Here is a 26,558-nt window from a genome sequence, read left to right as displayed (position 1 = left end):
GAATCATCCATAAGTCAGCTCCATGGGCTCTGGGCTGAGGCTTCTTGCGCAAGCAGAAATGAATGGCACGGGTGGGAAGATGCCGTCAGGAAGGAATATCCCTGTCACAGGACTGGGTCTCCTTTTTAAGTCCCACATAACAAAGAAGAAACTGAGCGGGGAAAAAAATGAACGTACACTTCCAGGTCTGTCTAAAGACAGTGCAAACACCTTAGGCTGTCTTAGTAAAGCAAACAGTAAAATAGACATTATTCCAGCAGCCTTTTAGCCGCCTCTTAAATGAATATTAACTGTTGAATTAGTGCATAGGTTCGCCTAGTACTTGAATTATTGATCTGTAGTTTGCATGGTTTTAAAGTGTTTGTCTACTTATTGGGGTTTTGTTTTTTCTGCAAATTAAAGAAAATGTTTTGTTACTTAAACCCATCCAATTACTGCCATGTGTAGGCAGATGTTTTTCAGGTCATTTGCAGAGACTGAAAGCATGCCAAGCAAACCATTTTCCTTCCTGATTTCTGTTAATATATTAACACAATAGGAAAAAAAAAGCAAAACCAGGTGGAAAAATATCACACCCTTCTTTGCTGTTGTGCGTGGCAGTAGGAAGCTGTCGCTGTAAAATTGCAGTTTTCTTGTGTAACATAAGAGATTTTCACTTCTGCTTGGCTAAATGGCAGCATGCTGCACCGTTCAGTAAGAACATTTCTGTTGTGGCCATCGTAACGGAGCGCGGTATCAACAGCCTCAGGCACGTGGAGTGCTGGCAGTGCCTGTGTGCAACTCCCGTTAAGGCTGGTCAGGGTTTTATGGATGGGTTGGGAGCAGTGCGCTGCCATTAGTGTTTAATTTTTTACAGTTGAATGTGCACCATCTCTGAGTGTAGTTCTATGCAAGAAAGGTGGGTGAAGATAACAGTTCACTACTATCAAAGTCCAGGAGTGGCTTTCCATGCAGTGTATCCCCACGCGCTTGTGCTTGGTTTTACAGTAACTAGGTTGGCTGACGTACTGTATGTGACTTGTCCAAATAGCGTGCTGTAAGTATTGGAGTGACTTTATACCTGGAAAAAAATACATTGGTTTTTGAAGGGATGATGTGGCTGACTTGATTTGTGTGCTGGATGGGGGAAGTACACTGACACTGTACTGACACGTGGCAGTGTAAGGTTAACGATGGGACTGGATGATCTTAAGGGTCTTTTCCAACCTAAATGATTCTATGATTCTGTGACACCGTGCCAGATCTCTGCAACAGAAAGAAAGGTAGTTTTTCCGCTGTGCTGGGCATACCTGGCTGTGTTGGGCTCTGGTTCTCCTGCGTGGTGGGTCAGGTCGGGGCTCTCGGAACCAGACCTGGCATTTCACGTGGACCTCTCTGGTTTTTGGGTGGTTTTGGTTTTTTGAGCGTGTGACAACACTGGCTGCAGGATTTCAGTGCAAGCCTGGTGGATATCAATTAATTTCTTTCAAACACCTCCTGTATAACAGGTGTCTCTTCAAAGAATCTTTTGCATTTCCCTCTTCTTTTGCCATCTAACTTCCTCTGCCAGGCTGGCAGGAGAAGCCACTTGATCCTCGTGGTCCCATTTGGGGCTTTGCAGAGCCACGGCAGCGGATGCTGCAGAGCTCTGCCTTCACACCGCAGCCTTGCCTTCAGCCTCGCTCGAGCCCTGTTGAGCATCTCCCCATCCTTAACGCATTTTTCCTTGAGCACCTGCTTCTTTTCAAAGTTAGTTATTTAAAAGAGAAATTTAAGTGACTGGCTGAGGGTGCAGAGAGGAGGGGAACGGCCTGAAGGGCTGACGTTAGCGCTTTCTACTCGGTCTGGTCGTCTTCTCACCTTTAAGTTGTTTGTATGCATAGTTGGCTTCCCGCGCTGATTGGCACTGAACGAGTCGGGATAATGTCACGGTTGCCCACGAAGCCGTGCCAGCATGAGAGCAGAACCTTGCCAACACAAGGGCATTGATTAGTGCAGAGGAACTAGGGCAATCCAATTATAACCACAAATGCCATTGGCTTTCTCGAATTCTTACTCAAATAACTGCGGACTCTCTGCTGTATTAAGGTGGTCTGGACTATATCGAGAAAGGGGAATTCGTAGGACTGAGGTAGTGCAGAGTAAACAGGATTTAATTCTTAAATACTCTATTGCCTATTTTCACACAGGGCAAAAGGATAGTATTTTTCAGATAGGTAGAAGCTGACCGAACCCCTTTGCCTGCCTTGGTTATTAGAGAATGTGTTTTATATTTCTTTTTTTGTAAGTTATTACAAAATATCCTAAAAGGAAACTACACAGGAAAAATAGCTAAGAAGTTTCCTATCATTTCAATCTTGTTTGAGCATTGAATATTCCTTTGTTCCCTAATATTATGCTTCCTCTAACCTACTCAGTGGGTCAGATAAGGAAATGTGATATTTTTCACCACCATGACGAAATTAAACTAAAGCTACAAAGAGCGTGAGGGTTGTAGCCTGGAGTCTTAGATGAGTAGTTCAGATCTGGCTTTATATTAAATGCAGAAGCGAACAGTCTCTCGTGGATGAATCACATTCAATTAGCTACTTCCTATGATGAACTGATTAAAAATTAAGTGGCATCAAATAAGACTGATTTTGCTCTTACATTTAAATAATGCTATAATTACATACTAATCAGATGGTAAATCTTAATTGTACAAGTTCCATATGTTTTATTTGCCTGTTCTCCCTCTTCACTTTGTCGTCTTTGTATCAGCATGGAGTATATTTTCAGGCTGCTTTTATGTTTGGCCTAATTGAATATCAAAAGCAGTATATGTGAAACTTCCTGAATTCTATTCTTTACCCAGTGGCAGCTGTGCTATTAGATGACCTTTACCATTCCCGTAGCACAGAATAATAAAGGGAGGGGGGGAATTGAAGCCCAGCCATGTTATTGTCAGAGACAGAAATAAATCATATATAATTGCTTCGCTATGAAGGCCAAATCCTGCCGTCCTTCATGCCTGAGTTAGAAATACAGGATTTGGACCTTTGTTTCCTGCGATTTCCTGGCCACCTTGGACGTGCCCAGAATCCTCACGCTGTCGCTGCGGTGGCTAATTACCGTCACCGGGCTCACGTCGCGTTAAACTGAACTGCAGCCCAGGCTCCATCCCTCCTGCGCCAGCAAGGAGGCGGCTCTGCTGCAGGAAAGCCTTTACGTGAACGTCTGCCTTTAAGTGCCATTGGCTTCAGTGAGATTACCTAAGCCTTTAAAAATTAAGAAAAGCCTTAGATGTTGGCTTACATGGTGGGCTTCCACATAGTCCTTCTGTTTTGGTGAGCTGTTTGGAACAAGCCTGCTAACTCTTGGTTGAAATAAATAGGTATTTTGACGTAGCTTGCATGTGGCATTAACTCTACTCCAGAATGTACTTGATATTTTTGTCTGCTTTTTAATCATAGATCACGAACACAGTCACAAAAAGAACAAACGGAAACACTGGAGAAGACAGTGGGCAGAAAGCAGCATATTATCTGACATGGAGACATTAAAACACAGCCTGGAAGTGAATTCATTTTCTGCAGATAGCAACAAGACTGGGAACATCAGTGAAAAGAAGAGCCACAGACGAACGAAGCGGTTTCTCTCCTACCCTCGGTTTGTGGAAGTGATGGTGGTGGCTGACAGCAGGATGGTCGCCTACCATGGAGCTAACCTACAGCACTATGTCTTAACGTTAATGTCAATAGTGAGTATTCAACTAGGGAGAGCAGATTCACCCACAGATCATTTTCTAGTGGTCACAGAGCCTCCTTTCTGCTGCGTTCCTATGCAATACCATCAGTTTGCCTCAGCTAGGCGTGGAGGTAGTGCTGGGATTAGAGTAAAGCTTGGTAAAATTGGCTGGGGAACACTGGTTGTAGTCGTCTTCCTTGCCAGACCCATCACATTTCCTAACCCTTCCCAAACCTCTCCCTTCCAGCTTTCCAAACCCCAGGCAGCACAAGATGTATCACTGGCCCTTTAGTCCACATGCTCTGTATTCTTCTCTTTATTTAAGCCCATGTGATATAGCAGCTGAATTAAAAAGGTATTTCGGGGACTGTGCCTTCCAAGGGACTGATGCTAGTAGGTTATGCCATTGCCTGACTTCCCTTGCTCTTGAAAGGAGAAGCAGCCTGTGGTCACCTTGGTCCTTAGCGTAGTGCTAGAGTTGGCTTTCCAGGCTGAGGACAAGCATTTTAGTAGCCTCTGGTTCTAGGATGCAGTAGTGCGGTCCCCAAACAGGCAGCTCTGTAGATGCAGAGTGCCTGGAAGTGAGTGTCCAGCATAGCTGTGTCACTGGAGTGATTTTCATCCTATTGGAGGGCAGAAGTGCAGTGACTATGTGGTCTAAAACTGTCCGTGTCAAAATGAAGCACTTGAGAGAATAAGTTGCTTTTGACAGTCTTAGTTGGTGGTCATTGTGTCTCAGAGCAGAATGATCCTGTAATTTAGTCAAGTGTGTGTTAAAGCAAAAGGAAATGTTGGGCTTCTGTGATACCAGCAGGTTTGTTTGATTCTAAAATTGTGCTTTTGGCAGGAGGTCTTTCCAAGTAGCATCAGAGCACCGAGAGGGGCAGAAGAGCAGCTCAGGAGAAAAACGGTTGCAAAATGGAAAATGTGTCTGTTGTCTTAATTGTTTGTTTCCTTGAATGTTAGCAATAATCTGAATATTTTTTAAACAGGTGGCTTCTATCTACAAAGACCCAAGCATTGGAAATTTAATTAATATTGTTATTGTGAAATTGGTCGTGATACATAATGAACAGGTAACGGAAGTGGTTTTCTTCTCCTTCTGTTTGATGGTGGCATTTGTAGCGAGCCTTGTGATGAATAATTAAAATACCTGCTTTATGTGTGTTGCTTGTTAGGATGGTCCTGCAATATCTTACAATGCCCAGACAACATTAAAAAACTTCTGCCAATGGCAGCAATCCCAGAACCACCCTGAAGGAAGTCACCTTCAACACGATACAGCCGTGCTTGTTACCAGGTATGGTGAATATTCTCATGAAGACTGTAGCCAGTTCTGTGTCAGAGGTTGTCAGCATGTAATATATGCAGCTACGGGAAATGTTTGGGTTTTGATGTGGGTGTAATGACATTTGCAATTGTGGGAGCAGTGTAACTGTGAGCAGAATTGGGATAATGTGTCCACCATAGCAGTAGATGACTTTGAGAGGTCCATGGTCTGCCCATGGGTTCAACATAAGATGAAAAACTCTGACTATGGTAGGAAGTTGGTTCAGACTCTGACTGGACGATGTGGCAAACCAGCATGAGAAGGTCCGTGGGAGGACTAAGAATTGCTTTTGGATGTTGTTTTTATTGTGCTTGTACCTTAACTCACTGCCGCATTGAAAATTAATGTGTCAGGTCTGTTCTGCTTTCAGACAGGATATTTGTAGAGCGCACGACAAATGTGATACTCTGGGTAAGGAAAACATTTTCTTCATCTTTTTATAACTTTTTTAGTAGTGACAATGTTAGTTTACCGTGGGCGACATTTCTTTTTCTATCGTAAACCTCTTTGTTCTCTCCTAGGTCTGGCAGAGCTGGGCACAGTCTGTGACCCATACAGGAGCTGTTCAATTAGCGAAGATAACGGACTGAGCACTGCTTTCACAATAGCACATGAACTTGGCCATGTGTATGTTTTATGTAAATACATTTACATTTAAATTGCCCAAGATTTATGCTAGCTAGGGCTTGCCAGCCAGGCTAGAACTTGGTCCTGCTGAGCTTAATTGTTTGAGAGGAGATAAATATACTTGGGTACAAGATGCACCACTGAGGAAGATTAAGCTGTGACTCTGGGAGGTAGTGGGGTGCTCTGGAGCCTATCTGAGAGCAGAAAACCAGCAGACCCACATTTTGGGGAGGATGAGTGACAGGGTACCCCGAGCAACACCTAAGCAAGGGAGGAGAGCTAACAAAAATGTCCGTTATTACTGCATCTTCTCACATCTACATGCAGATGTCAGCAGGATTTGCCCTAGCAGCTATGACATCCTGGCCAAGCCACTGGGACTAGCCAGGATTTTGGCCGGAGCTGGGAGGTGCTGGGTGCCTCGGGAAGGACCAGGGCAAGGGGCACGGGCACGTCTCACCTGGCCTTTGGGACTGAAGTCTTCTCCGAGAGCAGGTCCTCAGCCTGCCACAGCTTGTCCTGTCGCCATGCGTGGTGCTACTGAAGGCAGCGCAGCAGCTGTGTGCGAAGGGAGGAAGGTACCCAGGGCGTCTGGCAGGCGGTCGGGATGTATACGTGAGCCTGACCCACCTCCTGAACTATTTCACGAGGGAAAATCTCACGCTGCTGGACATCCCCAGAAGAGATGCTGTCCTTCAAGATGCACCACCTCCGGTGGAAATTTCTTTTAACTGATTTTGACTGTTTTTGAGGGTGATAGTGAGAAAAATCATCTTAGATCACATAGTCCTTTACCCCCCAGCTACAACTCTTAGGCAGCTGGTTCAGTCCCAAACCACCTCACGCCTGGTTTGCAGTGGAGGTCTGTAGGTGTGGGATGGGTGAGTATTCGGGCACAGATTTCTCATTGTTTTAAACTCCCTTTTTCTTCACGGGGAGCTGGCTGAGACGGTCTATTTTTAACCACAGTAGTATTTGTTTAAATGAGATTTCCTGACAGAAAGTCCCTGAAGGTTTGGCCTTCCCCACACCTAACCTGTGGCTAATTCCTTCACTAATGCTGCCCCAGCGCTGCCGGAGGGTTAGCGGCGCTCCCGAGCGGGAAATGCCTCTTTGCTCTTTTACAGGGAGCAGAGTGAAAAGGTGGTTCGCTGGAGGTAATCTTAATGGGATATAAACTCCTCAGCCTTCCACGCAGGATCACACCGGGTCATTTCCCCTTCTCCACTTGAAACAGCAAAGCGCTTTAAGCCGTTCTCTCTCCGTTAGCGTATTTGCCGCATTCTTCAATATGTCATGTGCTGCAAACTTTGCGTGGGTTTCTGCTGATACTGATGCTTGATGGCATTTTGTAAACCTACCACGTGAAGTATAGGAGCCAAGTCTATCCCTAAATAGGGTTCAGGCACCAGCATGAAGGATCAGCGTGGCCCAAGGGATTCAACGGCGTTGGAAAACATCTTGCAGCCGAGATAGGGTGCTGCCTACACCAGGGACTTCAGGCAGCGGTGGTTGGTGGGCTCAAGTCATTTGTCTCCTTCAGAATCTTATTCCCCCAGATCAACTCTTAGCTTTTTGGCTTAATTCCAGAGAACTTGCCATTTTTATGAAGGTGGGGCTAAACTCCAGCCTGCCTGCGGGACAGCAACTGTCAGCTGAAAAGGAAACTGCGGCTGAAATTGCATCTTACTCCAGGCTCCCTCAAGGACTTGTCTGGCTAAATATATGCAGTCGTGGTGTGGAGAGTTTACTGGGGTCCTGCGTAGCTTTTTGCAGACAAGTGCTAGGAACCCAGTTTGAGCAATGCTTGTTGACACTTATGAATATGTGCATATTAATACTTCTAGTCTGTGATATCTGTCAGTAGCATATCTGGGAAAAATTCTTGGCTTTGCTTATGTTTAGTTCTGACTGTTGCTCTTGCTATCCTAAATACTTGACATTTGCCACTTAACTGACTGTACTTTTTGCTGCTGTTTTTCTCTCTCTGTTTCTCTCTGTCTAGATTTAACATGCCACACGATGACAATCATAAGTGCAAAGAAGATGGAGGTAAAAATCAACAGCATGTCATGGCACCAACACTGAACTTCTACACCAATCCCTGGATGTGGTCAAAATGCAGTAGGAAATACATCACTGAATTTCTAGAGTAAGGCCTTGCATGTGTTAGGCTGTTTTGACATGTGCATGCGTCCTATGGGGTTCGTCAGTTAATCTGAAATCCTAGTGTGCAGGCTTTGGAGGAAATCAGAGGGATTTCCTCCTCGTCAGTTAATCTGAAATCCTAGTGTGCAGCCTTTGGAGGAAATCAGAGGGATTTGTGTGTGCACGCATCCTTTACATAGAGCAGGAGTGCACCCCTGGCATCCAGTTCTTGCCAGTTCAGCCTCGTGATAAGCTGGCAAGGACCAGCCTCTCTATGGGGAGGAATAAGTCTTCCCCCATGGACATTGCTTTTAAGGAATGTACGTTCTCCTCGAACCTGAAGAGTGAGTTTTCCAAGCCCTGTGGCCCAGATACGGAGCTGTGTTTTAGGAGGCAGATTAAATCTGCCTTTCTGCTCCACAGGTCGAGATAAAGCCCTGGCACTAGTCCATGGTGGGAACACTGCTCCAGGAGCCCGCGGGTCGGTTTGATGCACAGTGATCGCCCATTTTGCCATGATGCCTTCCCACGTGTTGTGATGGGGAGCAGAATGAGAACCACGATGGTGTCTTGGCAATTCCAGGAGCTCAGTCCCTCGGGCGGTTCTTCTGCTAATCAATGATTTTCTTTCTAAATATATACCAGAGCATGCTCAGCAACTAAATGCAGGTCATGCATGCTCAGAAATGCTTTTACCGGGGTAGCTGACTGCACTGTGGTGGATGGTTGTTAGCACAGCATGGGGGGTGGTGGTGAATGGGTAACGCATCCTACCCTCCTGTGCTTGAGTCCGCAGTGGCTGTTGTAGTGCTTGTTAAATATGGCAAATGTGGTGTGCATCTAGGGCTGACTCGGGTACACACCAATGGGTTCTAGTCTCATCGCCTCCTGTTTAACACCGTCGTTCTGCTTTGTGTTCTAGCACTGGTTATGGGGAGTGTTTGCTTGATGAACCTTCATCAAGAACTTACACGTTGCCTCAGCAGCTCCCGGGGCTGATTTATGACGTCAACAAACAATGTGAGTTAATTTTTGGACCCGGCTCTCAAGTGTGCCCGTATATGGTAAGTGAAATGCCACACCTTGGTTCTTCTGGTGTTGCCAGGGCAAAATAAGGCCTCCTGGGGTTGGATGAATGGGAGGCTTATAAGCCGTCAAATGATTGTCAAGCTTGTGAATTAACGATGAATCTTAGGGGGATAATTTCATAAAGGATCATCTATCTGGTAAGGCATGTAGCACATATTTATTTAATATTTTGATCTTTTCAATAACTTAAGCAGATGCAGTGTCGGCGACTTTGGTGTATTAACATTGATGGCGCGCACAAGGGATGTCGTACCCAACACACACCTTGGGCTGATGGGACAGAATGTGAGCCTGGAAAGGTCTGTAATACCTGGTGGTTCGTGCCTCGTAGCTATGTTTCCCAGGGCTCAGGCAAAATCATCCTATCCCAATGGCCAGTTGTATGGGGCACAGCTTCTGACTGCTGGTGGAAGCCCAAAGCAGCTCTGTGTGTTTTAAGCCTGGTATGCATGGGTCAACTCTACACCAGATAATGTGATTAAAATTGACTGCTTGGCATAACATTGTTTAAAGCGGGTATTCCTTCTGGAGTGCTTATCTTTTTAAATTAATGCCCTCGAGTGAACTCTCGAGCAAAACTTTTGCAAAGCTTCCTTAGGCTTTTATTAGAAATTTCCTAAGTGATGTGAGCAATTAGTAATTTTGTGTAACATAAACTTGCCAACTGGCTTCTCATCTTGACAACTTCAGAGGAAAATATAGAACTGGTTGACATTTTCTGTATGGAACAGTTTTGGCAGTAATTCATAGAAACTTTCAATTTTCATGTGCAATGTTAGTTTGCAGCTAGCATTGTGGTTTCTAGAATGAGTATTTAGGTTTTAGTTATCCAGATCTGGAGAAAAATAGTTGAGAGGATTTTTCTTTTTATTTTATTGTGATACTTTATTGAAGCTTTTGAAGAGAAATGCTAACTAGTTTTCAGAATTTTTGTCTGAACAAAAATATTCTCCATCTATGTCTAGTAAAAAAAGTGTGATGTTAATTCTACAAGGTATAGCTTAAAAATTTGCTTTTCTGACTGTTAATGATCAACAGTTAAAATTTTCTTTAGAAAGTGTCAACATTTTAATTCATAGTCTTTCAAACGTATTTTAATAAAAATATCTGGATGCTATTTGAGAGATAATTTTCCGTAAAGGCTTGGTAATTAATCTTTTGTTGCATGTGTCTAAAAGTCAATTGTTCAGCGACACTTGACTGATTTCCTTCAAGATAATGGGCATAATGTATCAATTTGCCTTCCTTTCTTAGGGAAAAGCGCAGTCAACACGTTTGTTTTTATTGTTGAGAATGCGCATTAGAGATGTGGTTGGAAATGCTGTTCCTGTGCTACTCTTTAGAGCCAGTAGTGCACCAATATTTAACGTTTTTATGTAAAATCCCCCCTTTTTTGAGACTCGGGATAAAGCTTAGGCATCTGTGGAGTCCCCTTGACTTGAGACCTTGTGTCTTCAACTTCTCCGTTTGTGAGCTTGGGGTCTGCTCACCGCTAGAAGCTCAGAAATAACTATTTGCTTGAAATTCCCAAAATTTGGGCTGCAATTTTGTTCCGACAAACCTGCCGTTACCCTTGGATGTGGCCAGAGTGATGTGCAAACAACTGCAGCGAGCAGATTAGCACCTCCTCAGAGCTGCCATCTCATCCCAGAGGCAGTGTCCAGCTGCATGACTCTTAATAAAGACCATGTAAGGAAAAACATTTCCGTCCACAAATTTAGAGAATTTGACAAGTTTAGACAAATCAGACAAGTGTGACCTGAACTTCTCAGCTGAGAGCAGATGGGCTCTTAAGAAAAGCTAATGCAGTCCACTCGTGCTCAGGCATTTGAATGTATTCTCACAAAAAGGCTTTACAGAGTAATTCTTGTATCTGTGTGTTGGTCTAATTCAAGCTTAAGCTTTGGATCATCAAAAACTCTCTTCTCCTCAGTGTTTACTTGGGCTTATGAAGTGCTGAGGTGCGAGTCTGGAGCGCTTGTCATTGAATAAATCACTATTTTGATACTCTGCTGTGGCCAGGAGCCCCATCAAACTGCTGCTCGCTGACTAATGCCTTGCCTCAAGTCTGCATGTTTAAAGCCCGTGATATATGGGTTGGCAGATGGAGAAAATACCATGCCATTTTTTGTGGAGATATCTTTGGAAATGAGGAGCCTGAATAGCTAAGAAAAATCTAGCTAAAACTACTGGGATGCAGATTTAACCAGGCTCTAAATTTATTCTTAAATCAAGGACACTAAAACAACATGGGAGTATTAGCTTATGCATATTTTGCATGTGAGGACACTGAATTTGATATCGCTAAATCAAGTAATAAGCCCAGCCCAGAGTTTGGCCTTTGCTTGGGTGAGCACCAGTCGTGATGGTTTACAGCGTTTTGTGTAAACCAGTGCATTGTCGGGTGGAAATAAATCACTGAAAGAAAATAAAGAGGGTCGTAAACTTGGGCTCTATCTCTTGTGGTTTTCAGGGTTGTTTAAAGAATGGTAAAAGAAGAGTAGACGAATAGTAATCATTTCTGTCTCCTGCCGTATGGCAGCAGGTAGCGTCTATGTTATGCATGCATGAAGCTTCACAGCACTTGTCTGCCCCCTGCTAATCTATTCAGCCAAAGTCAGCCCAAGGATGGGAGCTGGATTTGGTGAATTATCTGGGACTCCAGTAGCAAGACAAAGGAAAGGAAAGTCTGTTGTAGTGTCTCCCGTCCCTGCCACTGCTCTCCTGCTCAACTGTGTGTCTAAGTTATTTTGAACTTGCTCCAGACAAAAACTCTTTTATTCTCTTCATTCTCTGATCTGTAAGCTCATAGGAAAGAGAACCCTGGCAGGCTTTTTAGTTTTTCTGTTGTAACTCAACATAGAAATTATTTTTAAAATACAAAAGGCACGAAGGTTGCACAGCCAGACTATTCACAGTGTGGTTCCAAGAAGCACCATTGCGTTTCCATAAGATAATCTTGCTGTTTATTTAAAACAGCTGCTCTTTCCCCCCCCCGCCCTTGATTTACCATCAACTCCAAACCCCCAATTTTTAATAAAATCAAGGGATGTAGGTGATTTCCTGGTTAATTCTCAACCATCGGATGGGAGACATATAGGTCATGTCACGGTCTGTTAGCTGTGTACATTCACTAGTTAGCTATTCAGTCGTCTTCTCTGGGTCAGTGGTGCCAAGCATGACTGTAGTTATATATTTAGCTGTGAGGATCAACATTGCTGCAAGAAGTTCTCCACCGGGACAGCACTGTTGGATTGGAGTCATGTATTTTTGGACGTTAATGATAGCTGTCGGACCTCTTTGTCCTGTACAGGACTGGCATAGGGGTCCCCATCCTGTAGTTTTTGAACCCTCTAAATGCCAGGAGGAGTTGTGCATCATAAGGGTTTGTCCTGCAGCGAAGAAACAGGCATTTCAGCTTATTTTATTCCTGTCCTTTACTGTAGCAGATATTTTTCAGCCAGTTTCTATCTGGGGAATCAAATCTTCCAATGAAAGCAAACCCAGGGCACATCGCAGCCTGGAGACCATGCTCATCTCTGAGCAAACACCACATTTAAGGCCCAACCTACGAGTCGTTCAGCCGTCCTGAAAACCATGCCCATAGGCAAATGCACCTGAGATCAGCTTTCTTCATCAGCAAAGCAATGTGGCAAGCTGGCCATCATGGGCAAAAGGCATTAAACATGCTGTGGAGCCGGTGTCCTACGAGCTGGATGCACAACCCCCATGATAGCTTGATTTTGCTCTGTTTTCCTAGATCGCTTTCTCTAAGGTGGTTCATAACGATGTCTAAAAAAAGGGGGTGAACTTATGGTATGTCTTGATACAACCTTGTTCTGGTATTAGTGAAAGGGCTGGAAAAACACGGCACATCAGCAAATTCGACCCCATTGCCATAAAGATCATCAGCTGTTTTCCTGCCTGAACAGCATCTGGTGCAGAGAAATATTGCAAGGGAATATTTTAAGGGTGCACTACCTGTTTTCTTCTTTAAGTCTGTACCCTCTTCTAATCTGTGAGCAATCAGCAATGTTTGGGCTTCCTATAATTGCAAAGATTTAGGCATCCGCCAGCAGATGAGCATGACTCTGGGTTTAAGTCTGCTTTAGCGAGCAGTGCTCAGTGAGAGGGAAGCCCTGCTCTCGCGGGTCTTGGGGACACTTTTCCATCCATTCTGGCGGGGCCAGAAGGTGACTCTCCCCTAGATCTCACCTCTCCAGAAGTCTGTGTAGTCGAACTAGCAAACATACCCCAAAGGGACACAATTTATACCATAAAAATGGGGGACAGAGCCTTGCCAAGATAATTTAAGCCAGTTTTCCAAACAAAAGAAGACAAGAGTTATAGCTGGAAAACAAAAGTGTAGGCCAGGCCTTGGCAAGTCCCATGTTATGGCTGAGTGAAAAAAAATACTTTGGGTTGAGGAATTCGTTTTCCTATTTTATTTGCCCTTTGGATTTGGAAGTTTCCTTTCCTGCTTTGTACAGCTGTGGGGAGGTTTGAGTTCTCCCTGGTGTTTTCTCCCTGGCCCGTCTCCTCCCCTGACACAGTGCGGTTCCTGCTGCTCTCCAGGAAATCAGATAAGGAGCTTTTTGAAAAGCCAGTGCCGCGAGCGTTGCCGTGCTGTTCGGCACCAGTAAACAGGGAATATTTGGTGGTTGCTGTTGTCCTCAGTCTTCCTCCCATAAATCACTCCTGTGGGCTCAGCACCTTGCCTTCGCTTCTCCATTTAAGGGTGCAGAGAAAGAAAAATATGGGGCTGACAGACAAAAAGTAAAGAAGTCCAATTTTATTTGATTGCGAAATCTTTGCTGCATTTTGCGTGTGGTTGAGAAATAAGTAAGCCTGAGTCTTGTCGTCCAGGCTGGTCACTGTTGGTCGGCTCGTAATGCAAAAGCAACGCAAACCCACCTTTCCCGTCTCTCTCCTTTGCATGCAGCACTGCCGGTTTGGGATGTGCGTGCCCAAAGAGCGAGAGGCACCAGTGATAGACGGAGCGTGGGGGACGTGGAGCCCTTTTGGGACCTGCTCGAGAACCTGCGGTGGTGGCATAAAGACGGCGATACGAGAGTGCAACAGGCCTGAGTAAGTGCACGGAGGGGAAACGCCGGTGGGTGAAAGGGGGAAAAGCAGCTGGGTTGCCCAAATGGGCTGAAATCCCCTTCGGCTGTCCCCAGCCCACATGTGCTCCGGGGACCGGTGGCTTTGCCCCAGGGACGGGTGACTTTGCCTGGCACGGATGAGGCAGCACGGGAACCCAGGAGGAGCCGGTCACAGATTTGGTTTGTGGGTAAAGTGCACTAAAAAGGGATCCATTCAACGGGGAGAAGGAAAAAGCTACTATCTGCGTGGGTTTATTGCCTCCTGTTTTCCTGGGGAGGCACAGCTGGGGTCCCACTTTCAAAGGTGTTTTTCTTCTTCCAAAGTTGTGGATCAGAAAGGAGGGAGAAGGGAAGGAGCCATGTTTTTATCCATTTTTTACCATTTTCCCCCTGCTTTGGCTGCTTTTGCAGCTGTTCCTACAGGCCAGATCCTTTATACAGTTTTCTACCATTTTACTCCTGCTTTGGCTGGTTTTTGCAGCTTTTGACTGCTTTTGCAGCTGATCCTTTATACAGTTACACGTCAGCTGGTGCAGACTAGCCAAACCTCAGCAGAAATCTGTGCCCCATTAAAAAGTGGCACTCAAAAATGTTTGCCGTCAGCCTGGAATGCAAAATCCTGCACCCCTTGCAACGGCAGGGAATTTTGCCGTGGGCTTTAAGGAAGATGAATGTGTGGCCAGCAAAATATTAGTAATAGTTTGGGCAACTGGTATGAAAACAGCCTGTTTACATAAATTGTGAACTGTGCTGGTTTCTGTTTAACTGCCTCCTCTCAGCCCGAGAAGGGGTGGGCAGGATGCTTTCCAGGCTCTCATCTGGGACTGCGACACGGAGAGGAGAGGGGTCTGCGGAGCTGGTTGGACCAAGGGGTCTTAACGAGATTGAGCAGGCTCGTTCCACTTTCTCGTCATTGGTGTTGGACAGCTTATTGCCAAGGAAATTGCCATTAGTGATGCGGCAGTGAGGGTTTCATCACTGCTAACGGGAGAAGGGAGAGCTTGTACGTGCGGCACCGGTGGTGAAGTGACAGAAGAGGCTGGCTCAGCGCGGGCGGGCAAGTGTCGAGAGAGAAGGGTTGAGGCTGAGGGAGTCAGACACCAGCACGTTAATTAAAATGATGCTGAGAAACACACAAGCACAAAGGAGTTCTCGTTTCGCTGTGCTGAGTCAGCACATGCCATATGGTCTTCTAGTGGCCATGGAGACACAAAAATAAAATAACTTTCCACGCGCAAAAATAGCTATGCTGCCAAACCCTTGGATGCTGTCAGAGAGATGTATTCCCATCTTCTAGAGAGGCATTTGTTTGGACTGATAGCTTTTTGTGATAGAAAATCTCCTTTATCCTAAAGGCTAGCCAAGGGATTTTTAAATTCCATCTTCTCTTATAGCTTGTGTTTTGTATCTCGGTGTTTCGTGAGGCGTATTACTTAGGCTGGGATTTGCAAAAGCACCTAAATACGCTAGACACCAAGCTGCTTGTGAAATCCCCTGCGCTTATCATTAATAGTGGTTATTTTCCAGGCCCCCTTTCCAGAGCCGTGTAGCTGGCACTGGCCTCTTCTCCAGCCCCTCGCGAAGTCTCCGCGGGGAGTCCTCTGTCCTAGCACCATCCACAGAGCTTTACACCGACTCTGTTGTTTTGTCCCCATAATTTGACATCGTAGCGTGGGCTCCCACCATCTGCATCCCCGTTATCATGGGGCTGCTGAGACAATGCAAGTGGATAAGACACTGCTAGGTACTCTCCTGCCTCTCCCACTTTTCAAAGTACTTCAAAAATATACAGAATAGGTGTAGTCTCTGTTTCTCCTCTGTTGTAGAAGGCAGGAAAACCAACCCAGATACATTGAGGAATATCTGAAATAGTTTTCATTAAGTCTTTTATATTCAAAGACGGTTTAGCTTATTTAAGACTTTTTTTTTTGAGCATGAAGACCTGGGGTTGTATCTTGCACGCCAATAAAATATTGTGTTAAATCTGGCATTGAAAATGAACCCCCCCACACCACGGTACAGAAAATAAGGCTGCAGCTCCTGCCTCTGTTTGTAATGTGCTCTGACACCTATGCAGACGAGCATTTTGCAGGGCTGCAGGAAGCTGTAAGCCTCTGAAATGGCAGCAGACTGTGTTTTGACATACACTGAAGGAATGTATTAGTGAACCAGACCAGACCCTTCCCACCAAGATTGCCCACTTGGGAATTCGAGGCTGGCTGGTACAGACAAAGCCCACGGCTGCGGTGCATCACGTAGGGGGTCTGTGGTGCAAGCCCTGGTTTTCAAAGCAAGGCATAGCTGCAGAATTATGGGGAAAAGGCGTATTTCCTAAGATGTCAATACCAGGAGCCCTGTTTTCAGCAGTGGCTTTCTGGATGGGGGAGTGTTATCTCTGGATGCGAGTCTGATCACGTCTGCATTTTAGTCCATCGCAGAAGTATCCACCTGTGCTGAAAGCCGTCTGAGCTTGACATGTAAACATGTCTATAGATAACTGTGCTGGCCACTGGCAGCACATATACCAGTTCCTGGTCCCAGGGCTTCCCGGGATGCTGCGAAGGAGATCTCAACCTGCTCTGTGCACTCTACAGCTTCACAGATGTTTCTGCAGTCACTGCATGAGCACAGGCACATAGGCAGGCGTGCAGATGAACACACGAGTCCCGTAGTTGGTCTCCGGGTCCTTCCGTTGTGGCAGCCTGAGTGCCCCCGGGCAGAGCTGCTGCCCTCGGGGCTGAGCACGTGCAAAGCACCCCCAAAACCGCGCTTCTGCCTAGGTGCCTCTACCTCGCGCTCCCGGAGCACTGCGAGTTGGGTGCTGTACGTGAAGATGTTCAAGGTTAGTAACTGCAGGTGATGCATTAAGCATTTAAGATGTGCTGGGAGGAACGCAGCGAAGCCAGGGTGTGCCCAGGAGTTTGTAAGGGGAACGACGCTAGATAGAAAGCGGATCCACACCAGCCATTTGTTGATCAAATACATGATTCAAAGAGAAGGGAAATCAAGAAAGAATGCGGAGGTTTCTAGGCATGCACTGCTTTCCCTTCAGTCTCTGCGATACATCACTGATGATTATCCATAAAAATAGTACGTAGTGTGAAGTATCCTGTATTTCTTCATAACACTGAAAATCAATGTCGTATGAGGCTGACTTATTTTTCAGGGTCAGCTCTTTCTGTTTACTCAAACTCTGTGAAAAGTAACGCCGGTTTAAAAACACCCTAAAACTGTCAGGGTGGTTTGGGGCTGTTTTGAAATGTCAGGAGCGTGAGTGTGCTTCAGCCCCGAATGCTGGCTGTGGGGAGATTTACTGCCAGAGTTACAAAGCTGACAGTTTGCAACACAATGGCAAGTTTTAGCATCCTTCAGTTTGTGGTGTGTCCGTGTGTTCAATGTTGTCTCAATCTCATGGGTCATGTCTAAAGAAAAAGAAACTATACGGTAGCTTAGGATCTTTGGATTTTGTTAGACATACCCTTAAAAAAAGAAAAGGCTCCTGCATGTTATTCTTAACTAACTTAATATTTAAAAGTCTCTTTTTGATTTAATTAGTTTATATTGGAAGCAATGTGTTTACCATAAAAATGTTGTAATTGCCATTTTTTTAAAGAAATGCCCTGCTAGAGGTTTGCATAATTTAGAGCCTTTGTCAAACTGCAGCAGTCCCACTGCGGTATAAATGCTTTCAAAGTGAAAATGATGAATCCTGTTAACTGCCCCACGAATGATTCGGGCTCACCAAGGTCTGGAGTGTGCTGCTGCCACAGCTAAGAGGTTTCCCCATGTGCTGTGCAGTGAGGCGGTCGGGTTATGTCCCTTTGTAGCTGGGGGTAGATAATGTACCTCCATGGGAATAATCCGTGGGATGGGCTCCGGCGGTGGGAAACCCCCAGCAATCACCACTGAGCCTGCGAGGCAGGAGGAGCCCGGGATGCATCCGCAGGGGCTGCGCTGGCTTAGCTCTGGAGCGGTCCCAAGTGTAATCAGTTAAATTAATCCAAGTTGTTTGTCATACCGAGGTGGAGAATAGACTAAGTCGGTAGCAACCGGGTTTAGACTTGGCTCCGCTAGGAACTGGTGTGAAATCAGTCTGTAAACTGAAATCTGCACCAGGCGCTGTGCGGTTGGTTGGGATTTTTAGCACTGTTACTTGCCTAACTGCAAGTACCAGAAACCTTTGCAAGTGACACACGTTTAGTTTCCAGATGGCATGTGAGCATCGCCCTCGGAGCAGGTAGAGCTGATGTTACCAGCTATGGCTCGGGGCTGTGCCTAAAGACAAATCATACCCCTCGGTATTTAAGCTAGGACTTGAGGGGTCTGCACCACGGCAGTGCATATCTCAGGGAGGAAAGGATGCTGGCAGGAAAAATCCCGTGTGTGTAGCTGGTGGTGCTCTGCATCTCGCCCGCGGCTGCTGGAGGAGGCAACTCCTGCCAAAGCGGTGAGCATCCCTAGCGTGGTGCTGATGGGGTGGTGGGAAGTCTGCCTGCCCTTCCCCGCTTTGCAGGTAATCTTTTGGCAAGTGCAAGCCCCTCCGTGTGCCTCTGTCTCCCCATTTATTTCACAGGAACTCTGCTACTTGAGTCACAAATAGTTTTCAAACATAAGAGTGAAGAATTGTTATTTGTGGGAGAAAAGGCACTGCTGGGCTTCCTAGGTGGCTGGTGTGCAGAGATGCTAAAAAAATTGTGTTTGGCTGTAGGAACAGACTCCGCTGACTCCTCTGAAATTGTCTGTTAAAGGGAGAGGCTGGGGCTAACCTCAGCCGGTGGAGGCTTTCCCATGCTGGTGACCGAGATGCATGTTAACTGCATCTCCCTTGCGTGCAGGTTTTAGTTGATGTAATTTTTCCTTTTTGGATAATTACAGCTTTGCCCAAGTTGACCCTGGCAACATTTCATCCAGATTGCAGTATCTTTCCTTCTGTAACATCAGGGAAAAGCAAAGCTGCTTGGGTGGTACTGCAGTTTTTATTATGCATGTAATGGTGGTAGCTTGTGGAAGCCTCCACCGTGCCCTCCCAATTACATTTGAAGTTTCAGGAGAGAGCAGCAGAGACAGTGGGGGGACATCTAAAGCACAGTGCATCCTTTTTTATTTTATTATTACAATTCATTATATACATAGAAGGCTGCACATAAGTAGATATATGAAATCTGACCTGAGTTCCTAGAAGAAATGTTCTTCGAACAGACGGTAAATAGGATAGCTTGTATCCCAAGGGTACTTTCCTCGCAGCATTACCATAGGTGAAAATGAGTCCTCACCAGAAAAGTGCCTTCTGCTGGGCTCCTCCAATGCCGTCCACGTGCAGCTCGCTCCCTGCTGACAGTGGCTGGAGTGGGAGAGGCTTTTTCGGTCCCCAAAGTGAGTTGTTATCTGGGAAAGGCTCTGTCTACATACAAGGACAAAAATAGTTTTATGACTACAGCCCTGAATCTAGGAGTTGGGAAATTCAAAGTGACGATTTCTCCTAGGCTTATCCGCTGGCTTTTATGTGGCTTGAATGATATCAAGCTCCCCAGTTTCTACTAGAGTCATCCTACTATAAAATGGGGGTAAAATATTTATTGGCTGTCTTTGGTGTTTTCTGGAATACATGGAGATAAAGTTGTTTTAAAAGTGTCTAGCATTACCATTTCTACCATTTTGGGCTAGAAATCCTGAAGGACTAGGTGCTGGCTGGCCTTTCAGCCTCCGCAGGGAAGCCCTTTCTCCTTTTTTCCGTGATGTTTAGTTATTTCTACCCACTAGATCAGATGCAAACTCTCAGCCACCAAATCCATAGGACCAATGGGGTTGTGGAGGGACGGTCTCCCCGTATGGGATCCCTCAGTGTGAAACTAAATCCTCAGATGGGGAGCAAGATGTTGCTCTTCCTCTCTGGCTTCTCTCACTACCGCTGCATTCATCAGAGAGCAAATATTCGCATTTTCATCCCTCTTTAGTATCGCGTATATGGTCTTTTTTATTAGACACCTGCATAATCTTTCTTGCTTGTCAGCCTGGGATATTAATTAAAAGACATGCAAAGATGTAGACAGAGCCATCAAAATGGTGTTGCAAATACCGACTGTGCTGAACAGGTTGCAGAACTGCAATTGCATCTCGTTTCCAGCCCGATCCCAGCCAGCTTCTCTTTCTTGTTTCTGCAGGCCTAAAAACGGTGGGAAGTACTGCGTGGGTCGTCGCATGAAGTTTAAATCCTGCAACACCGAACCGTGCTCAAAGCTGAAGAAGGATTTCCGGGACGAGCAGTGCGCCGACTTTGATGGGAAGCACTTTAACATCAACGGGCTGCCCACGAACGTGCGCTGGGTTCCCAAATACAGCGGCAGTAAGTGGCGGGGGGGGATGCAGATCCTGCCTCCTGCATCACCGCGTCGGGGTGATGGCATTCGGATAACGTGCTTCTGGTTTTCCTCCTTCCCATCCCCAGTCCTGATGAAGGATCGGTGCAAGTTGTTCTGCCGGGTGGCGGGGAACACAGCGTATTACCAGCTGCGGGATCGCGTCATCGACGGGACGCCCTGCGGCCCCGACACGAATGACATCTGCGTGCAGGGCCTTTGCCGGGTAAGTATTTTCCCTTCTCTTTAGCGAGGGCGATTGCAGTTTTGCATGGCAGGATGGCGCTTCTGCGCTTTGATCCACCCGGTTGTCGGCGTGCCCTCTTCGCTCGGGGGCTGCCGGCGGCATCCGCAGGCTCCATGAGCCCCGGCTGGTCTGAAGCTTGTGCCAACCTCCAGATTTGCAGAAGAGCCACGCGTGGAGGTTGTCTGTTCATCTGCCCTGAGTTACTGAGGGCTGTGGAGGACCAAGCCTGAATCCAAATGATGCTTCCTTCTGTGCTCTGCCCCGGTTCTTCCCGGTCAGACCCCGGAGCACTTCACATTTCCATTCGCAATTATTTTTCACCACTTTTCTCTCTGGGAACAATTGATGCAAGAAGTTTTCTCTAGCGAAGGCATCGCCTGGTGCAAATGGCAGTGCTGATTCTCACTTTGTAAAAAAGCCTTTTGTTTGAAAATGGTGTGGGATAGCCACGCTGTAAATCAGCGGAAAAATATGGGGAAGCAAAACAATTTGTTTCACGGCAGCCTTTTGCGTACAAAGCTTTTGTGTGCCTTAATTGGGAGGTTTGTAAATGCTGTTCTAGTTTGTATTTGCTCAATCTAGTTTTTTCAATTTTTCTCTTAAAGCAAGCTGGATGTGATCATGTGCTGAATTCAAAAGCAAGAAGAGATAAATGTGGTGTTTGTGGTGGGGATAATTCTTCATGCAAAACTGTTGCAGGCACATTTAACACGGTGCATTATGGTAAGAATCTGTTGCTAAAAACTTTATGGTGAAAAATGTGGGTCTATAAAAGCCATTACCACACTTAATCTACAAAAGCACTGATGTAAAATGCAAAATCCTTCTAGCTGTAGCATATTCCATTTTATAACTATTTATGCTATCCCTAAATGAAAAGTATCAGCTTGTGTAATGTGAGATAATTTTGCTCATTTCCCTTCCCCCCGTAAAAAGCAAATGAAATGTCTGTGTAATAGCCTTGACTTTCTGTTAAATCTTTTCCAGGCTATAACGTTGTGGTCCGCATCCCAGCTGGTGCAACTAATATTGATGTGCGTCAGCACAGTTACTCAGGGAAACCAGAGGATGACAACTACCTGGGTGAGTTGCAGTCCTTGTTTCAGTCCAGAAGTCTGCTTTATTGTCTGGTTGTGGGGATATATCTACTGGCTGCTCTCTGCCGGGGAGGATGAAGAATTCATTTAAGGGAGATGTTTTCTTATCGAGAATTTATCTCATACGTCTACCAAACATTCAGCTTTAACTTGTTCCTTCTTTTTGTTTGTGCCATCCTTGATGCAAAGTTTGGGAGGTTCACAGATTATAAGAAATACCCCCTTAGAGTGTCTGGGGCTGGGAAGGACTATCGAGCCTGGGCTGTGGGTGGGAGCTGAGACACAAAGCTGGGAACCAAACAGACTTCTGAGTTCTGCTGGAGTCTCCTCATCGCGATTTAACACGTCTCTGCTGTCACCGTGCCTTGGCTGGAGCGTAAATATGCCGTACCCTGACAGACGTGTGTACAAGCAAATCCAAAGATTAACTATTTTCTATTCCTCTGAGAATAATAATTCTGATTTCACTTAGACTGAGCCCTTCTTGTCCTTGCCCAACGGTGATATGTAACTGTAAAGAAATACCCTGCACCATGTTGGTTTGATTTAAACCTAACAATAACTTGGCCTTTGGCTGTTGAACATTCATGGTCACTGTTTTCTCTAATCTGTGGGTATGTCTCTAGAGGCAGATGAAAATGCTTGTGGTGCTGTGTTAGACCAGTCTGCTGCACGCACGTATGCTTTTAGCATGGCCATGTGTCTCTTTTCCACCATGCTGATCAGTAATTCACCACATAGAGAGTTCTGTTTGGGTTCAATAGCGGAGATAACACAAACGCACATTAAGACTGATATTACACCTGCCAGTCGAAGGCTGGTTTTGCCATTAAGTCCTGTTTGGGTCCCTCAGCGTCTGTTCGGGCCACTGGTGGAGCAGGGACTCGGGCTGTGGCCCCTTGCAGTCCCACGGAGATGGCTGCTCTCCCGGCTCTGCTCCTCCTCTCTTGCACGCCCCGTGCCTGGCACTGCCAGCTGCGCTCCGGTAGCACGGGGTCCCGTATTTACATCTCTGAGCAGGGCACTTCGTCTCGTTTCATCTCGTAAAATCCCCGAGTTGTTGAGCGTTTTTGCAAAATATGTGGCTTAGCCTAAGTGCTCGCTGCAACTGGGTATGTTAAACACGGGACTAGGCTGGCGGTTCCCAGCCCATCGAGGGTAAAGGAACTCACTTGAGAAACGAGTAGAGGAGACTATTGTGCACCAAAGTGAAACGGTGCTGACAGCTTTGGCTGTCGCTCTGAAGTGCCATCCATGTGGCCGGACCCTTCATTCATGGAAAAAGCTGAGCGGGTCCTCCCTGTCGTCACTCCCAGACCAGGGTCATGCAAGGCTGTCTGTCCCTGCACGCACGCGGCCGTCCTTACAGCCGCCTTGCATCGCTTCTGCACATTCACAGCAATGAAACGCGGTGGTGCAGCACGAATGCACATCAGTACCAAGAAAACCTTACTGAGGTGTGATAGTTTTTCATCCTGGGGGAGGGAGGTATGTTTCATTATTCCTCTTTTCTAGAAAAACAATCCTCCCCGTGTGCCTATTCAAACTGGTTCACCCCAGAAGGAGCCCCAAAGAACTTCTCAGCTCTTCTTGGAGGGCCTTTAATCTTCTTGGGAAGCAATGAAGTCAAATCTTCTTTAATGTTGCTTTAATATTGCTGGGAAAGCATCCCTTCACATTAGGCCTGACTAGAAGCAAATGAGAAGTGTGCATGTGTCCACTTAGTTTGCAGCTCACTGAGTGTGAAATCTTGGGCCCTCCGTACTGTGAACCTTGTAGTTCCTTAACAATTTAGGAGGAATTTGATGTTGTCATCAAGTCCAAGACGTGTACCTACTGTTGTAGGAGATACAGTAAACGGGAAGGAATCCTTTAATGAGTTTTACTACTGCCTAATGACATTAAAGCCTCCAAAGTGTGGAATTTGGTTGAGTATCGCGTCTGCTTTGTGAGTTTTTCTCCGTCTATGTCTGTCTGCTACCGAGCAGTGTTTTGCTTCATTATCTCTCCTCATTCGGTATAAAAACCTTCCCTTTGGTGTTTTGGTGTTTAGATTTTTCAGTACAGAGGCTTTGTGGTAATGTAGCTGTGATGGGTGAAATGGTGGGGAAACTAACTTAGGAAATTAGCTACATAATCGCATTAGTGTGAAGTTGTGCAGCAGACTGCTGTTTTCAGGAAACTGTTCCTTTTATAAAGTATTTAGGCTTTAAGCCTTCAGTGCTTTCACATACCTTAAGATTTGGAATAATAAAAAGTACGGGGGGAGGAGGGAGAGAAGGAGATACTCACCAAAGTCCCTGTAATTATCTACTAGAAAACGGCGTTTGGGCAATTAGGGTACGTGCATTTACCCTAAAAACACACCTGGAAACAACAGGGAAGCCACCCTATCTGCATGGCTAACAAAAAGATTTGGGCAGGGTTATTTCTGCGGTATACGAGGGGATACAGACTGTGTTCTGCGTCCAGCAGCCGGCCCGGCATGCCTTTTGGGTATCCCTCTGCCCTGGGTTATGGGTGAACTCTTTAGCAACAACTTCAGGCATTCAGCCTTCGTTTTAATGAGGCTCTCCGGTGGAAAAAGGAGAAGGCACAATGTCTGTAAGAGCTCTGCTGCTCTCTTCACATCCTTTCTGTTTGCGAGTGCCAGTGGGCTTTTCCTCCCACCCCAATGAAAGGGAGCCCTGAGAGCGCATGACCCACGTTATTGTGTACGTATGAGTTAATTCTGCGTCTTTAGTTCTTGTTTTTTGCACCTATGCAGCCTTATCTAACAGTCAAGGAGACTTTATATTAAATGGAGACTTTGTCGTCAGTATGTTTAAAAGGGAAATCAAAGTTGGGAATGCTGTGATCGAATACAGCGGATCGGATAATACTATTGAAAGGATTAATTCTACAGATCGGATTGAGCAAGAAATAACGCTTCAGGTGAAGTATATGTTGTGCGTGTGGAAAAGTCTGCCCAGCATTATTGGACTGGAAACAGTGGGCAGCGAAGTCTGTTGGTTTACTCTGCTTCATCTTTTTTCCCCTCAGGTTTTATCAGTGGGCAATTTGTACAATCCCGACGTTCGTTACACGTTTAATATCCCCATTGAGGACAAACCTCAGCAGTTTTACTGGAATGCGTATGGCCCGTGGCAGCCCTGCAGTAAGCTCTGCCAAGGTGGGTGCTTGGGAAGGCTTTAAAGAAGACACAGTTTTGTCCTGGATTCTTCTGGGATCTGGGCAGTGCTGTTAAATCCCTCTCCATTTGCTTTCTTCGAGATTCTCGCATTATGGGCGTGATTGTTTCCTTGGGCTGTAATGGCAGCTATTATGGCACGAGGTGTAGCACTGCTCTGCTGCTTCTCAGTTTCAGAGCAGGCACCTTTACAGCCCCTCTCAGCCAGGTAAGCCTTGCAACCTGGTCTGCAGGTGAGGAAGCTCAAGCGCAGAAAAGGTTACCTGGCATTGCCTAAGGCTGCAGAAGGCATCGGTGTCTGTTTTGGGTCTGACGCCCAGTCATTCCCACCCGCTCAACGCGCAGAGCCCATCCTTGCAGGCGTGCTGCGTCTCTGCCTGCATCCATCTCGTCTGCGTTAAACCCCTTCTGCTCTTCTTAGAGAGTCTTAACCCCCTCCCTCTTTCTGAAAGAGATTTAAAAGCATAATTAAATATCTCGTAATTGCTGCTATAAAAGGAGTAAGAGAAATAACCGATTTGATCACTTTCCTGTACGACTTAAACAATGTGCATTTTTTTTTTTTTTTCTGTGTAGGAGAACGAAAAAGGAAACCCGTGTGTACGAGAGAGTCGGATCAGCTCACGGTGTCAGACCAGCGATGTGATCAAATTCCCCAGCCTGACCCCGTCACTGAGCCTTGTAGCACAGAATGTGAATTAAGGTGCACTCTGCTCAGCCGTGTGTATACATTACATCTTGTATTTATTGTTTACTCCTCTTTCCTTTCACCTCTCACCATAATTCCTTTTCTCACCAGCCTGTATTAGATTTAAAAAAAGAAAAGGATTAGCAGTTGCCTTTTTGTCAACCAAGAGGGATTGACATCCACCAGCTGTGTTTTGAGAGGCACTTTTCTACATTTTCTCCTGTTGGATTAAATTAGTACTAACTAAAAAAAAATTTCACCTAATGCTGAAAAATCTCCCTGTGCAATACAGCGCCTGAAATTCGCATCTGCCTGGATCAGAAATGCTCAGCACCATCCTACAGACAGCCTGCAAAGAGGGAAAAACGTACGCTCAAAGCAAAAGAGTAACTAAGACTTGGATTTACCATCACTTACTTAAAGCGAAGAATAGGCTTAAGTGTAGAGCAGGTTTGGGGCCGTCCCCAGACAATTCCTGGTGAGCTGGAATTGATGGGGCATGGCCTAAATCATCACAACCCATTTTCCTTTAAAAAGTAATCTGTTTTCCTTTCTGGAGCTTAAATATGGTGGCATTAAACGGCTGCTGGTGAAGCAATTCAGATGGCCATGTTTCCCGAGGGGTTTCTCCGGCTGTGTTAGACCCGGGGCTCTATAGGGGCTGTATAGGGGCTGTAGGTCGGGTTGTCGCGGTAACAGCTGTTGCCATTGCAACAGGTTGGAAACTTGAGAAGGGCAAATGCAGGAGTTTGAAAAGCAGGCAGGGATGTGAAGGCTCCCGCCATTCAGGCGCTATTGATTCCAAATCCCCTTGATCTTATTCTTCTCCTAGCTGTGCTGAAGTTTGCTCTCTCGGCTTGGGAGCGGGGCTCTGCGCTCCCCGCGCAGGCGCTCCTACCAGCCCGGGGGGCTCCGGGACCCGCAGGGGACGTCGCTGCCTCCTGCCCCGGGAGCCAGTCCTGCAAGGCGCGGGGGG

The 26,558-nt window shown here is 46.1% G+C and overlaps 1 protein-coding gene across 1 annotated transcript in view; it reads left to right on the top strand.

Annotated features, from left to right (window-relative positions):
* LOC104083769 (A disintegrin and metalloproteinase with thrombospondin motifs 9-like) overlaps positions 1-25,597 on the top strand; it is a gene marked incomplete at both ends in the record, with an annotated part of 35,429 nt that extends 9,832 nt beyond the window's left edge. Inside the window, 16 exons of the mRNA XM_009587379.1 lie at positions 3,432-3,718; positions 4,698-4,781; positions 4,884-5,005; positions 5,406-5,446; positions 5,557-5,662; positions 7,668-7,814; positions 8,733-8,874; positions 9,094-9,198; positions 13,842-13,987; positions 20,166-20,347; positions 20,450-20,586; positions 21,213-21,330; positions 21,595-21,690; positions 24,472-24,638; positions 24,747-24,876; positions 25,471-25,597. Coding sequence (XP_009585674.1) covers positions 3,432-3,718; positions 4,698-4,781; positions 4,884-5,005; positions 5,406-5,446; positions 5,557-5,662; positions 7,668-7,814; positions 8,733-8,874; positions 9,094-9,198; positions 13,842-13,987; positions 20,166-20,347; positions 20,450-20,586; positions 21,213-21,330; positions 21,595-21,690; positions 24,472-24,638; positions 24,747-24,876; positions 25,471-25,597 — 2,137 coding nt within the window. The remainder of the gene's footprint in view (positions 1-3,431; positions 3,719-4,697; positions 4,782-4,883; positions 5,006-5,405; positions 5,447-5,556; positions 5,663-7,667; positions 7,815-8,732; positions 8,875-9,093; positions 9,199-13,841; positions 13,988-20,165; positions 20,348-20,449; positions 20,587-21,212; positions 21,331-21,594; positions 21,691-24,471; positions 24,639-24,746; positions 24,877-25,470) is intronic.
* Positions 25,598-26,558: the final 961 nt, after the last annotated feature.

This window comes from Fulmarus glacialis, unplaced genomic scaffold, assembly GCF_000690835.1.
Source record: "Fulmarus glacialis isolate BGI_N327 unplaced genomic scaffold, ASM69083v1 scaffold5751, whole genome shotgun sequence".
NCBI classification, from domain to species: Eukaryota; Metazoa; Chordata; class Aves; order Procellariiformes; family Procellariidae; genus Fulmarus; species Fulmarus glacialis.
This window is presented reverse-complemented; position numbering and strand designations above follow the sequence as displayed.